The sequence below is a fragment of the Sodiomyces alkalinus genome (assembly GCF_003711515.1).
Source record: "Sodiomyces alkalinus F11 unplaced genomic scaffold SODALscaffold_18, whole genome shotgun sequence".
Taxonomy (NCBI): Eukaryota; Fungi; Ascomycota; class Sordariomycetes; order Glomerellales; family Plectosphaerellaceae; genus Sodiomyces; species Sodiomyces alkalinus.
The window spans coordinates 1-15,132 of record NW_021167096.1 but is presented as its reverse complement, the minus strand read 5'-3'; the positions used below and the strand labels follow the sequence as shown (position 1 = coordinate 15,132).

General features: G+C 52.0%; 5 protein-coding genes across 5 annotated transcripts; 3 read left to right on the top strand and 2 right to left on the bottom strand.

Annotated features, from left to right (window-relative positions):
• Nucleotides 1-254: 254 nt before the first annotated feature.
• SODALDRAFT_364327 (hypothetical protein) lies at nt 255-1,487 on the bottom strand (the record flags this gene model as incomplete). Its single annotated transcript, XM_028614633.1, has 7 exons — nt 255-335; nt 404-544; nt 676-740; nt 835-1,015; nt 1,071-1,167; nt 1,242-1,371; nt 1,457-1,487. 7 exons carry the CDS (start codon nt 1,485-1,487, stop codon nt 255-257), a joined length of 726 nt encoding a protein of 241 aa, XP_028462368.1.
• A 123-nt stretch (nt 1,488-1,610) lies between these two features.
• On the top strand, nt 1,611-3,105 carry SODALDRAFT_337939 (mannan endo-1,6-alpha-mannosidase DCW1; the record flags this gene model as incomplete). The annotated part of the gene is made up of 2 exons (XM_028612734.1): nt 1,611-1,797; nt 1,919-3,105. The coding sequence occupies 2 exons, from the start codon at nt 1,611-1,613 to the stop codon at nt 3,103-3,105; spliced, it is 1,374 nt and encodes a 457-aa protein (XP_028462367.1).
• A 708-nt stretch (nt 3,106-3,813) lies between these two features.
• Nucleotides 3,814-6,430, top strand: SODALDRAFT_85630 (dihydroxyacetone kinase). Its single transcript, XM_028615744.1, has 3 exons — nt 3,814-3,984; nt 4,046-5,363; nt 5,471-6,430. Exons 2-3 carry the CDS (start codon nt 4,070-4,072, stop codon nt 5,947-5,949), a joined length of 1,773 nt encoding a protein of 590 aa, XP_028462366.1. The 5' UTR covers nt 3,814-3,984; nt 4,046-4,069; the 3' UTR covers nt 5,950-6,430.
• A 276-nt stretch (nt 6,431-6,706) lies between these two features.
• On the bottom strand, nt 6,707-7,329 carry SODALDRAFT_286256 (small nuclear ribonucleo protein Sm D2; the record flags this gene model as incomplete). Its single annotated transcript, XM_028608521.1, has 4 exons — nt 6,707-6,749; nt 6,811-6,893; nt 7,028-7,043; nt 7,118-7,329. 4 exons carry the CDS (start codon nt 7,327-7,329, stop codon nt 6,707-6,709), a joined length of 354 nt encoding a protein of 117 aa, XP_028462365.1.
• Nucleotides 7,330-8,035: 706 nt separating this feature from the next.
• SODALDRAFT_286248 (3-hydroxyisobutyryl-CoA hydrolase) lies at nt 8,036-9,617 on the top strand (the record flags this gene model as incomplete). Its single annotated transcript, XM_028608520.1, has 2 exons — nt 8,036-8,086; nt 8,214-9,617. The coding sequence occupies 2 exons, from the start codon at nt 8,036-8,038 to the stop codon at nt 9,615-9,617; spliced, it is 1,455 nt and encodes a 484-aa protein (XP_028462364.1).
• Nucleotides 9,618-15,132: the final 5,515 nt, after the last annotated feature.

Here is a 15,132-nt window from a genome sequence, read left to right as displayed (position 1 = left end):
TAGGTACCTAAGTACTCCTAGTCTTACTAAGGTAAGCATATTGTTCTCTTGCCCAGGGCACTAAGAACCACAGCTGAAACGCCCTGAAACAGGGGGCCGGTGAAAGTCACCCTAAAAAAGTACGAAGTAATTACGTACGGACGCTTACACTCTTCTTTCCTCTTCTTTACCACTTCGGGCGTCCTGACATCCTGACAGCCTCAACTTTTCGACAATGATCACTTGAAGTTTAGGATCATTCATTTTCCAGCCTCTCATGGGATTTGACTAGACCGATCGTCAGTGATCTTGTTCTTCCCGTCCTCCTCGAATTCAGTGGTTGATGCCGGCCATTTCTACGATACATGATGAATTACCTCATACCAGTATGCAAGGCATAGGTTGCATGCGATCAACACATGACGCTGCTACTCAGCATGTCTCTGAACTGAAGGATCGCATCCCATCTTTTCTCAGACTCAACGACGGAGCAAGGGTATATAGCTGCCGGCGGATTGTGGCCCAGCCGATCTTCAGTGACTCGACCGGGGTTCAACGAGTTCAGCTGTTCCCGCGTTGCAACGGATCTACGACTACGAGGTACGAAAAATAGCCAGGACTTTATATTCTCTACAAAGTGCGATCGCTCGGTATGGAATACGGGGTACAGGGATTCTTCTTACTCCCTTAGGCCACGCATCTTGCATCCTGCATCGTGAGACGCCTCTCGGACTTGGCTCCCACCGGGGCCGTTTCATCGTCTCGAGATTCACGATTAGGCTTAGGCCTAGGCTCAGAGCAACTTACCACCTAATTAATTACCACCTACGCGCCGTTATTACACCCACGGGCTACGTAACACGGAGAACACAGCCTCATCCATCCTGTCTCCGTCGGCATCATCGTGAGCCGCTGTCATGGTCCATGGGGTCTCGGTGATCGTTCCGGCCAACGGGACGAGGAAAATTCCCCGGCTTGAGACCCGTAATGGAACCAAAAACTCTTGGACGGTCATCCGCACCCACGGATCGCGAATCTGGCATGGTTCCGCTCATCATAACCCACAGGCTACGAAGCACTTGGCTTCATACCCCCCAGTCCGGCGGTTGGGCCTCTTCCCTTGGCTCCGCTGCCTTCTTCAGATGTGGGCTTTGAGACTCGAGACTTGACGGGCTCTTGCCTGTTTGTCTCGTTTCTTTCTTTGTTTCCTCCAACGACCATCATCCCCTTCTCTTTTTCCTTTTTATTCTTTTATTCGTGACGCTTCTGGTGAAGCATTTACCCTTTCTTTCTCCCTTTTTGCCCGGCCGCTGCCCTGGGGGCCGTCTATTCCATTCCATTCGTTTTCTTTTGCTCCTGGACGAGCCCTTTCGGTATTGGACTCTTGTGTCGCTGTGCCGACTTGAGTTCGTTTTTCCACTTCACTCTTTTTCTTTCATTCAAAGTCCAGGCGACATTCGTTTTCTTATATTCAGACTCTCGCTTTGTTTCATCTCAAAGGCGTGCATCCTACCAACGTATCACTACCCTTTCGCCGAAGACGACTTGCGTGTCCCCGTGTCCTCAAAACTTGGACATTCCCGCCGAATACCATAATAGTTCGAACCCATCGAGCCCATCGCTTCGACGCCATGCGTCTTTTTCCCATATTGGGGGTTTCCAGTTTGCTGTGCAACGCCGCAAGAGCCATCGAAGTGAACTTTGACGATACCCAGTCGGTGAAGGATGCCGCGAGCACCATAGCGTTTGGTCTCATGAGTTACTACACTGGCAACAACACGGGCGATGTGCCAGGGAACCTACCGGATCCTTACTTCTGTACGTCCACTCCACTCCTCCTCTTCCGGATAGGGCCCGAAAAAGGCTTTTTCTTTTTTCCCTCTCTTTTTCCTTCTTTTTTTTTCTCCCACTCTCAGAACAGCCACTGACAACTCAACAGGGTGGAAAGCCGGAGCCATGTTCGGCACCATGGTCGACTACTGGTTCTTGACAGGGGACCCCTCCCACAACGAGGCCACGATGCAGGCGCTATTACACCAACGAGGCGAAAACGATGACTTCATGCCGAAAAACCAGACCCTGTCCCTGGGCAACGACGACCAGGGCTTCTGGGCCATGGCGGCCATGAGCGCCGCCGAGAACAACTTCCCCGACCCGCCCGACGACATGCCGCAGTGGCTGGCCCTGGTGCAGGCCGCCTTCAACCAGTGGGTCACGCGGTGGGACGACAGGTCGTGCGGCGGGGGGCTGCGGTGGCAGATCTTCTTCATCAACGGCGGCTTCGACTACAAGAACTCCATCTCCAACGGCTGCTTTTTCAACCTGGCCGCCCGGCTCGCCCGCTTCACCGGCAACCAGACCTACGCCGACTGGGCGCAGCGCGTGTGGGACTGGGAGGTGGCCACGGGGCTCATCACTGACGACTTTCGTGTCTACGACGGTGTCACCGTGCGCGACGACAACGCCGCCGAGTGCCCCGAGATGGACACGAACCAGTGGTCGTACAACGCCGGCATCTTCCTGCACGGCGCCGCCGTCATGTACAACGTCACGGGCGACGACGTCTGGCTGGCGCGGACCCGGGGCCTGCTGGACGAGGCCGAGCGCCGCTTCTTCACCGAGGGCGTTATGAGCGAGCAGCGCTGCGAGCCCTTCGGCTTCTGCAACCTGGACCAGCGCAGCTTCAAGGGCTACCTGGCGCGCTGGATGGCCGGCACCGCCCAGGTCGTGCCCCAGACATTCGACCGCATCATGGCCCTGTTGCGGCCCAACGCCGAGGGCGCCGCCGCCGCCTGCTCGGGGGACCCGGTCGAAGGGTTCCGTGGGATGCCCGGGACCGCCTGCGGCCTGCAGTGGCACCCGCGCGGCTTCTTTGACGGGCTCGTGGGCGTCGGGGAGCAGATGAACGCGCTCTCGGCCGTCATGTACACGCTGATACAACCCGGGCGGACGGCCCCCGTCACGGCCGAGACGGGCGGTTCGTCGAGGGGGGATCCCGGGGCCGGCATGGAGCCACACTCGTGGGATATGCCGGCCATAACGACAGCGGACCAGGTGGCGGCGGGGTTCCTGACGTCGGGGATTGCCCTGAGCCTGGTGGCAGGCTGCATCTTCATGGTGAAGTAGGCGGGAAGCTGCTTCAAAAGTTCAAAGTGAGTGCTATTGTGTGATACGGTGAGCGGGGGCCTTTCTTCTTCTTTTCTATTCATAGCCATATTTTGTATTATGCATATAATAGGGCGTCGTTTTTTAGCATGGTACCAGGCGTATTAGACATCTTCTCGATGGCCAGATATTGTGATGATTTGGCCGTTGTAATGACTGGGATGATTCTTCCTTTTACATAAATAGATGCATTCAATGAGAAATAGAGACTAGATTTTAATCTTGTGATCTTCTACAGGCAATTGGCAAAATATTGAAAGGGAAGCCATTCAAGGACGGCGTGATGCTCCCTCTTCTGCCCTTATCCGGCACCGAGACTTTAAGGTGACCCCGCATCGTCAACCCCACCTGAGATGCTCGTGAAGGTACGTGTAGAGCGGGGAATGAGAGATGTGTATGTACCAAGTGTGGACTTGCTACATGTCGATTCTACCTTAGGTAGGTACTCTGTAATACGAGGCCGTTCGTTTTAGGGCGGAACGAGGCTACCTTCCTTAGCTCGTATGCTTCGACGTCATCTTCCCCGTTCTCGGGATTTTGACTACCGAGTTGCATAACGTAAGCTAACTTGGAGGTACCTTACGATGAAGAAAATGGGAAACTGCACCCCGCGGTCAGTCGAGTGGAAGTCACGGATACTGAGCGGCGTGTCAAATTGTTGACTCCCTTGCCGACCTTGCCGTAGGGTCATCGACTCATCGTGGGATCCAAGTCCTCCTTTCTTCCCTCCCCTCACCCTTTGCTTGGGCCCAAAACTTGAAAGTTCTCCCCACTTAACCTAACGTAGGCACTCACCACTCACGAGTCACCAATCTCAAGGTGACTTGAAGTTCTTCGTAGGTGCCGTACTTCTTCAACACCTCGGCACCTTTTTGGAGATTTCCCTACCTTACTTATCTAGCCTCTTCATCGTCCGCCCGCTGCCATGTCCGCCAAACACTTCATCGACGACCCGGCAAAGCTGGTCGCCGACGCCCTTCACAGCGTCACCCTGACCAACCCTTCCCTAGCCCTTGATGCCGCCAACAAGATCGTCTACCGCCGTCCAGACCCATCCTCCCCTTCCCAAACAGTGGCCGTCATCTCCGGAGGCGGGTCGGGCCACGAACCCTCCTTCGCCGCCATGGTAGGCAAGGGCCTCCTCTCCGCCGCCGTCGCAGGGACCATCTTCGCCTCGCCCTCGGCCGAGCAAGTCCGCACCGCCATCGTGGGCCGCGTCGACAACGGTTCCGGCGTCCTCGTCACCGTCATGAACTACACCGGGGACGTCCTCAACTTTGGCGTCGCCGTCGAGAAGGCCCGTGCCGCCGGCTTACGCGTGGAGATGCTCGTCGTGGGGGACGACGTCGGCGTGGGCCGCGCCAGGGCCGGGAAGGTCGGTCGTCGCGGCATCGCCGGCACCGTCCTTATCCATAAGATTGCCGGTGCCCTGGCCGCCCGCGGGAGGTCCCTGAAGGAAGTCGCCAAGGTCGCGCGACTCGCTGCCGAGAACCTCGTGAGCGTCGGGGCCAGCTTGGAGCATGTTCATGTGCCCGGTCGGGCTGTCCCTGGCGAAGAGGATGAAGAAGAAGGCGCCCTCGCGCTGGGTGAGGTCGAGCTGGGCATGGGCATCCATAACGAGCCTGGGTCTGGGAGGGCCAGGGATCTCGAGCTTCCCGAGTTGGTGCGCCGCATGCTCGCCCAGCTTCTCGACAAGTCTGACGAAGACCGCGCTTTCCTCGACGTCAACTCGAACGAGGTCGTTTTGCTCGTGAACAACCTCGGCGGCGTCAGTGTCTTGGAACTGGGCGGTATCACTACCGAGGTGGTGGCACAGCTGGACAAGTCGTACGGCATCTGTCCCGTCCGCATCCTCAGCGGCACCTACATGACCAGCTTGAACGGACTGGGTTTCAGTATCACTCTGTTGAACGTCGTCAACACCGATATTGGTGGGCCGGGAATGGTCGAGTTGCTGGATGACCCGGCCGAGGCGACAGGCTGGTCCGCTCCCATCTCCAAGGACACGTGGGAGGCCAAGAACCAGGCTACCCGGGAGGGTGACGCTTCTCAGGAGCAGCAGGTGCAGCCTAGCGGGTTGAAATACGACGCCTCCGCTGCCACTGAGAGAATCACTGCTGCGTTGAAGAGCGTCATCGCGGCTGAGCCTGAGATCACCAAGTATGATACCGTTGTAGGAGATGGAGATTGCGGTATCGGCCTTAAGAGAGGTGCTGAGGGTATGTTCACCCCCCCCTTTGTTTTGTTCGTCTTTTTGTCTTTTCTTTTACCTTTCCCCCTTATTTATTCCGATAAGACGGAACACACTGACACAACCCATTGCCAGCCATCCTTTCACATATCGAATCCAACCCCCTCACCGGCGATGCAGTTATAGACGTCGCTTCCATCGTGCCCGTTGTCGAGTCCTCCATGGACGGCACTTCGGGCGCCCTCTACGCCATCTTTCTCAACTCCCTCGTCGGCGCCCTCCGTGGCCTGGCCGCTTCTACCCAGACCGCCGACGCCTCGGCCTGGGCCGATGCCCTCCACGAGGGCAGCGACGCCATGGCCCGCTACACCCCGGCCCGACCGGGAGACCGCACCCTCGTCGACGCCCTCGCCCCGTTCGTCCAGACCCTGGCCGAGACGGCGGACGTGCGCAAGGCGGCAGAGGCCTCTTGCCGAGGGGCCGAGAGCACAAAGGGCATGAAGGCTAGCCTGGGCCGGAGCGTCTACGTCGGCGGTAGCGGGTTCGAGCAGGTCCCCGATCCTGGGGCCTGGGGTTTGAGTCGTTTCTTTGCCGGGTTGGCGGGGTCGAACTAGGCTGATGTGATAAAAGAAATATACTTGTGAGAAAGCACTGATTGTGACTGACCCATCATTTAATATCTTCCACATTGGAAAATGCTGTTTTTAGCTCATTTTGGAAGAACGCCTGATGGGGAATGGAAGGGAATAACTTATTCTATGTGAGAGATGGGCGACACGCGGACATGTACCGGATTCCCAGGGACGCGGGAGCATACCTGGACAACGCAGGGGATTATGGGGACGTTACATCGAAGTGCACCGCAGTGCATGGCGCAAGGCAATATTCGAGAAGAAAGATTTCATTCGGGCTGACCATGACCAGCCCGTCTGCTGCCTGGCGAGAGCCGTTGCTCCAAATAAAACGAAGAGGCGTGTCAATCATCTCGCAGGAGGTTATCCGGACGCCGGGCCGGGACGTCCTGGATATTCCACTCAACCGCAGTCAAACGCCCTTACTCTTGACCCCTCCTTTTAGCGGTGGCATTTCCCTGCCGCAGACATTTCCAGTAACTGCGGATTTTCTTTCTTCCTTCCAAATCGGAAACCGCACGACTTTTGTACGAGGGAGCCATTCAATAGTGTTGAGCCCTTCTTTTCTACCCCCTCCCTCGTAGGGCTTCGTCTGCAGATCGCTGTCGACTCGAACCGAACATGATATATTTCATGCGTATCATCCACCCCTCTTTTCGCTCGCTACTGTCCCCAGACTCGTGGTGTTTCGTCTCTCTGCATTTGACACCCTTGGAAACCGTGATTCTCGGCGTTCGTATCAGCTGAGGAGTACCAAGATTACGCTGTCACCTCGTAGGAAACTAACATATACTCCGTCAGCGCGGGGCAGGTTATGACGAGGAAGGAAAAAGAAGAACTCACAGCTTGCTGATAAATCTGTCCTTGTTCACGGGCCTTCCCTTCTTGCCGTCTGCTGACCGGGGGGTTTCTGTCCACATTTCTTTCTGGAAGTAGGGGAACGCAATTCGTCAGCGGACACATTCTAGGTGAGAGATGGGTGATGTTCTCCCCCGAAGGGAGGGGCGAACGAAGCAAAGCTGAGTCCTGGGCCGGGGGAGAAATGAGACTAGGCACGTACAACGTTCTCTAGGACCCTGCAAGAATGTTAGCAAGAGCAAGAAAAAGGGTAGGGATATTTGCTACTGGATTCCAATCATTCCAAACGTACATGTTGCAGTGACGGTCAAAAGCCTTCACACGCGCCAGAAGCTTGCGGTTGTTCCGGATCGAGATCAGGACTTGGGTGTGGGAGCGGACGGCGGTCTGGAGGATGGAGAGGGGTCCGGCGCTGAACTCATGTTCCTCGAGCTGGGCAATCTCGTATTCCGTCAGTTCGTTGCGGGGCTTGGTGAGAAGTTCTTGGATCTTCGGGTCCGACATGGTGCCTCTCTGCTGTTTCGCGTTTCGGGGCTCGTGTGTGGGCGGGGCTTTCGACGGTGACGAGAGGACGAAGGTGTACGATGCTAAGTTCAATATCGGTGTGAACTAATGGGTAGTACCGTGCAGAGGTCGGGCGGGGGGAAAGTTCGTGCAAGTCGCGTGGTGGTGATGTAGGCGTTGACGAGATGGGATCGATATACGAAGTATTTGTCCCTGATAGAAGGCCGAGATACAGAATTGATGTCGAAAGCTTCACTGATGCAACTGGCTGCGTTGATTGGACGCCCTGGGTGTGGATCTACGGCCTCGGAAAAAGAGACAATCCGATAGTGACCCACCATACTACAGGCGTGTTCGTAATCAAGCGTGCAGCAAGTCCTACCCGTATGCGGGACAATGCCAAGCATTGATGGGTATCCTCGGCCTCAACCAGAAATTGTTAAGGCAGAGCAGAGCTTGGAAAACCATTGCCGACAGGCCTGTCCATCACTCAATTCACCCCCTCAATATTACGACCATTCCCTTCCAACATTTCCGACTCTTGACCCTCGAATCCCTTGTCCGACGACTATCAATTCCCTCGATGCGCAATTGTCGGTAGACCCAGCGCATTGAGTCTACTGTCTCTGCTTTCCCGCCAATGTTTTCCAGGACCATTGCCGTTCGAGCTCTGCCAGCTCCGTGCCGGTGCACCAGGACCTTCGCCATGCCTCTCAGGGTCAAGGTCTCCGCTGGCAGTGGCGTATCACGGGCACAGGTAAGTTTCCCTGTTGCAGATTCGATTATGCGCATCTTCTCTGCGCTAGAAAGGGGGGAGAAAGCCTTGTCTCCCCCTTTTTTTTTCATTCAAGAAACGAGGCTTCTAATCACATCTGCTTCTGTAGATGTCGACCAAAATCTCCAATGACGAGTTCAAGCCCCTACCCGAAGACGAGGCCGATGATGTCTTGTTCAACAGTCTCTACGGTCTGCGGACCATCGAGCTCAACCGGCCAAAGAAGCTCAACTCTCTCACTGCCTCCATGATCCGCAAAATCGTACCTCGCCTGCACGAGTGGGAAAAATCCGACATGGCCAATATCATCGTTATGAAGGGCGCCGGCGAGAAAGCTTTCTGTGCCGGCGGCGACGTCACGGCGCTGGTCAACGTCAACAAGGAAAGTCCTGACGGCTGGAAGAAGAGCGCATCCTACTTCGGGATGGAGTACAAGCTGGACCACTACATCGCCACATACAAGAAGCCGTACGTGGCCTTCATGGACGGAATTACCATGGGCGGCGGTGTCGGTCTGACCATCCACGCGCCCTTCCGCATCGCCACCGAGAGGACCGTTTTTGCCATGCCGGAGACCACCATCGGCTTCTTCCCCGACGTGGGCGCGTCTTTCTTCCTGCCCCGGATGAATGGCGCCGTCGGCACGTACCTGGCCCTGACGAGCGACCGTCTCAAGGGCGCGAACGTGTTCTACTCGGGTGTCGCCACGCACTACCTGCACTCGACCAGCCTACCCGCCGTCGAGTCCCGCCTAGCCGAGCTCCGATTCCGGGACTACGACCCTCTGGAGAAGCGGCTTTCGCTCATCAAGGACACCCTCGAAGAGTACGCCACGGGGCTGCCTCAAGATGAACCGATGCAGATCTCGGGCGAAGTGCGCAAGGCCATCGACCGGTGCTTCAGCAAGAACAGCGTCGAGGATATCGTCGCCGCGCTTCGGGCCGAAGCTAGTAGCCCGGCGACCCAGAAGTGGGCGGAGAAGACCCTGGACACTTTGCACAAGCGGTCGCCGACCGCGGTGAACGTCACGCTGCGGCAGATGCGCTTGGGCCGGGGATGGTCCATCGCCGAGACCTTTAAGCGCGAGCACGAGATCGCGGCACACTTCATGCGTCACCCCGACTTCAATGAAGGTGTCGGAGCCCTGTTGATGAGCCGCGACAACCCGCGTGCCCCGGCCTGGCAGCCTGCGACGCTGGAGGACGTCCAGGACGCCGGGGCGGTGGTGGACCCTTTCTTCGAGTCGATCGAGGACATCGAGCCGCTGGAGCTGTTTAATGAGGAGGATTACAACGAGTACCAGTTCCCCGAGCTCGGCGTTCCCACCGAGGAGGAGATCAGGAAGGTCGTAGAGTCGGGTATCATGTCACCCAAGGAAGTGGAGAAGCATATAGTGGCGACCCGTAATGGCCGGCAGGGCATTGCTGCCATTGTGAAGGAGGTAATAAGCAGGAAGGTACAGACCGACGAGTCTGGGAAGGCTGTGTGGGTGGAGGATGAGGAGGGACTATGAAGAGGAGCGAAGAAAAGACCGGTGAAGACTTTGATTCGATACAGACATGGCTAAGTTGTAGGTTAAGACATTCTTGTATGATTAGAAAGCCGTAATCGAGTAAGTTCCGAGGCGACTCGCCAACGGCGCCAGCATTATAGCTATCCACGGCCTCGGCGTTGATGTCGACTAGTTGTCAGATAAAGCGTAGTCAAAATCGTTATAAAATAGGTTAAAATTAATTAAGGCAATTATATATAACTATAACTGTCTTAGACCGTTAGGGAAACGCTGCCACCGTATTTTATATAGTGCAGATTCTATAAGCGTCTACCCGGATTATACTCTTAGTAATCCGGCCTATTACGTAACCGAAAAGACTATAGTGTATTTAATATACCCCTTAATCGCCCTATAAACGACTAGTTATAGGTCGTGGCACTAAGTAAGGTCGTAATAATAGATTATCTAGAACTAAGGAAGGAAAAGGAGAAAAGTCTATAGCACTAGGCTAGCTATAAGGTAGCGATGACTTAACGATATAGGTCTATTAACTAAGCGCGTAGTTAGGAAGATCCGGAGTATAGCCGGATCCTTTATATCGGGGTTAACCCGTAATACTATTCCCCCCCTCTCCCTCCGGGGGTTATATAACCACGCGTTACCGTTATAGTTTAGCTCCCCTTTACGTCGCGGTAATAAAGGAATAGTCGCGTTTTTTTATCTTACCTCGCCCTTACCTCGATATTAAAGAAATCTTAAGTAGCCTACTAACCTTTATTTACGTGCCCGAAATAGTAATATATGCTACCCTCGCGTAGATACTATCCGTAGATATATTGGCCCCGTTTTCCTTATAGGCCCTCTTTTCCTCTATTTCCCTCCCTACGTTTAATAATAATAATAATAGTAATAGCGGTTACGTATATACTCTTTTTCCTTATAACGATAATTCCTCTAATATCGCCCGTCCTTAGATAATAATATTAATACTCGGCTAGTTTAAGAGTTCCCTATCTAAGGAAAGCTATCTCTTACTCGTAATCTTTTTATTAGGAACCCTTTACTAACTTATATCGTTTTTATAGATAGCGTTAGCCCCCGGTAATAATAGGGGTAATAATAGTAATAAGCGTGCCGCCGATAATAATATAGGTATAACACTCTTACGTCTTAAGGCGATACTAACCGTTTAATAATTCGCGTTATCGCCCTCGCCGCCGCCTAAGAAGAAAAAATCGGCGGGTAGTCGGCCTTTTTAATACCCTTCCGGTAATATTTATACTAAGCTATACCTCCTTTATACGCGCGATATCGCTGATAGGAAGTATAAGCGCCTCTATTATAGCTAAACTAATCGGGGGAAGAAATACTATATATACTCTATAAAAATATACCGGTATACTCCTCTCCTAGCGTACCTTAAAGGCTACGCGTAGAGGTTATTCGAGATAGCTACCCTTATTAATAATAATAATAAGAACGCCCCTATAAGACCCCCTAAAAGGGTTAGGGTTAGGGTTAGGGTTAAATATATTAGAGAGGGGAGCGCTTTGTTTGCAGAGATGATGAGCGACTTCACGTTTGTGCCGACTCGGACCTCCGATCCAGGAAAAAGTCTCGAGTTTCGCCGTGCTTAGGCTTATCAGGGCATATCTAAGTGTCGTGGGATGCGCCGTATTTATGCTCGTGAGCAAGGTGGTAAGGTGTCTTCCTTCGGGGACCTTAAGACCCCGAGGGTGGTTTACCTCGCCGACCTCCTCGCTAACCACGGTCTGTGATTGGAGCACTGGCGTGTGACGAAATATAGCTGCTTATGCATATACGCGTTGCCGTGCTTATATATAAGAGCTAATTAAAACCTTTTTTCCTACTATAATTACGTAATATATAGTATCCGCACCGTGTGCCACACGGGGGAGCTAAGATTAGCGGACTTAGTTAGGATTAGTTTAGGTTAGGGTTAGGGGTTTAAACCTATAAAGCCTCTTTAATTAGGTAACCTGTCACCGTTCTTTTTATCGAATGAAATCTGTAATATCTTATAGTGACGGAGACCTTATCGGGGCTGGGTATAATCGCGTACTAGGATATCGTCCGGCTTAGAGGAGACTAATATATAGCACGAGCCACTAAGGGCGATACCCCTAAGGGGGGCACCCCGGGTGGAAGAGGCGTGGCGACGTAGCTTATAGGGCGGTGCTCCGTAGCGTCCTAAACGCTACTACCCCGGGGGGGCACCTTCGTAAAAAGCTAAGCTAATAGCCTCCCTAGCCAGGGAATACTCATATCCTGTTAGATATCTTTTCGGACCCTATCCTAGCAGCCGATAAGTCTACTAACTCTAGCGCGTTCCGCCCGGGCACCCGGACCACCGCCCTATCGCCAGGGGCACCTCGCGGTGCATAGAAGCCCCCGAGGACACCTCGCGGCGCACTAGGGGCGGGCAGCGGAGGCCCGCCTCCTCGCGGAAGCGGTAAAGCACGAGGTACTTACGCGGAGTATTCGGAACTCTGTATATAAGGGTATAAGATCGTCTTATTCTAAGTAAATAGTAAGTCGAAAAGACTCGTGTGTCTGCTAAGACTTCGGATTAACGGCCCAGAAAGGGAATCAGGTAAGTTCTTTTCCTAATTCTATTCTTACCTCGCTATCCGAATAATCTCTTCGATATTTATATATTCCTATACTAGGTTATACTAGCCCGATAATATAAGTGGCGCGTGCTCTAGTGTCTCCTTTTAGGAGGATAAAAAGATAGGCCTATCGTCGTATAACACTTAGGAAAACCAGTTTTCCAGTATCTAAGATAGATACCCTCTCCTTCTTAGATTACCAAAGAACTATACGCGAGTATCTGCAAAATACCCGACTTCAGAACTTATAATAGCAAATCGTATAAGCTCCGCCTTAACGAAGGCTTTCTTCATATAAAGGGGATAAGCTAACGACCAGGGAATATAAAGGTGCCGATTCATTTATTTTTTAAAGAGACGCGTACTAATTCGTGGTCCGGTCGGGGTCAAGAGCTTAAGGATTTCTATATCCAGAAACTCCTTCTTTAGTAATAAAAAGGACTAATTAATAGTTAGCGACCCAAGCTGAACACATTGTAGGAAGTCTGTCAATTCTTTCTTCGTTCCTTAAAAGATATATAAGATGTTATCGATGTACCGGTTATACAGTAAAACCCCAGGTTATGAGGTTAATCGATGTTTCCTTTCAAAGAATACAGCGTAGATGTTTGCCAGGATAGGGGCGCACGAGGTACCCATGGCTAAACCATTTAGCTGTTTCCATAGGGTGTCGGAAAATAAAAAGTAATTATTATCCATAATAAACTTAATCATTTCTTTGATTATTTTATCTTGGATTTTCGAATCTGGGAGATACTGTCTCTATGCTCCGGCCATAGTCTTGGCGTATTTCCGAGCATCGATGTTAGTGTAGAATGCAACTATATCCCCGGTGCAAAACTAAACATCTTTTCCAGGTTCGACCCGTAGCTTGGACAGGTTATTGACTACTTGTTTAGTAGAATTAACAACCCACGGCAATTCGTCCAAGATCGGACGGTATAGGTGATCGATAACTTCTGAGAGACGACTCGTTACCTATGAGTGGGAGGGGACGATTGGTCGTAGAGTCTAAGGATTCTTATGTACCTTGGGGATCGCGTGGAACTCTGGGATCTTTGACTCTGTTTTTTCTCTCACAAATTTCTCTATATTTGGAGGCAGCTTCCATTTCAGGAGGCCGGTCTTAAGCTAGCCGAGGAGTTTTTCTATATCTACCTGTTATACCTATTTATAGGTTGTAATATCGGCGAGCATCTTTTGGATTTCTTAAGAATACTATTCTGACGTGAACACCGTAAGTCCTAGATTCTTATCTATGAGCTTTATAAGGAGACCGTGCTTAACAAAGAAGTCTTAAACCCTAGTCTAGTTTAGATTTCTCTGTCTGGGGGCCGATAGGGCCATGGTCGCCAGTGCTCGACTCACATGGGAGTCGATCACTGCCATGGCTTTAGTCAGGCCAAGTTTAATCGCCGGGGAGGCTTTTTACGGTTACCAAAACGGATTCTTGATATGGAATTTGGGTATAAACTCCTTTTTCGACGTTTCATTTCTGAACTGCCATCGGATACGAACCATTCTTGCGAAATGTTCTTTAGCCGAGGCGACGTTATGTGTCTCTAGTCGTGGGTGTAGTATGTACTTATGGTTGATAGCTAATATGTACTCGATATTATCTGGGAGGTGGACACCTGGGAACTGGAAAACACCGGGGCGAGATACACGAAGTGAATCTGCCTCCCATTCTCGTAAGAACGCGATTCTAATTTTTAACCTGTAACTATCACTTAGACTAGTATATATATTTGGGAAGGTGTCCGGAGCCTATGGACGAAATTCCCGGGAACATTCATGGAGGTAAGCGTCTATCGAGACTTCTTTCCCTTCTTCTTTCCATTATTCTTCTTCCCTCCTTTCTTTCTAGATAGTTTTTTCTATACTTATCCGGAGGGTTTTGCTTTCCCTGTTAGTTGTTAGTTGGTCTCCCCGCCGTTTGGCTGGTGGCGATGAACCTGTGACCCGAGATAAGTCTCGTTTAAGTGTAGCAAGCTCCTCTCGGACGATATCCCGCATAGCGGGCTCTTTGGACATATCCGTTATTTCCACGTCGGTAGTATCCTTTAGTTATATCTTAGCAATCTTCTGGATCTCTGCGCGATCGATGCTGGCTCTTGCAAGCGCTAGTACCCGGTAGGTATAGGTCTGGCATGCTTAGTGTATCGTGTGGTATTTAGTGGCCACGGTCACGGGGAAGGCAGTAGCAGCTCTAAGCTTGCTATCCGCGAGTTCCACTTTATAACCTAAATTGCCCGCAATCTTCAACACCACTATGTCATATAGGGACTTCCAGTTGGCCTTTTCGGCCTTGGTGAGCGTTGCTAAATGGGCGAGTTCTGATTGTTTCTGACGCAGCGCATATTTCAGAACCTTAGTGCGTGCTAGGCGTACTTGTTCTTTGAAGGCTTCGGGGGCTTTGAATCCGCCCGGCGTTCTAAGGAACTCTTTTACGAATTAAAGCTTTAGGTCCTTTAACGCGTTGCGAATAATAGGTGGGAAGGAGTATTCGTTTAGGTGGCGTTCGTACATAGCGATAGTACTCTGGATATTAGCATGTTTGTGCGCAATCCGGTACTTCTTAGTGAGGTGGTCTCCTAGCACTGCTTAATAGCCACGGGGAATTATCGTAATTAATTCCTGGAGGGTGGAGGAGGACGACGTGACTTTATCGATTTCGTGTCCTTGGAGGGCGACCTTTACCGTCCTGACTGACTTGACTGATATCGTAATAAAACGAAAACGGGGTTAGGGTTAAATATATTAGAGAGGGGAGCGCTTTGTTTGCAGAGATAATAAGCGACTTCACGTTTGTGCCGACTCGGACCTCCGATCCAGGAAAAAGTCTCGAGTTTAGGGTTAGGGTTAGGGTTAGGGTTAGGGTTAGGGTTAGGGTTAGGGTT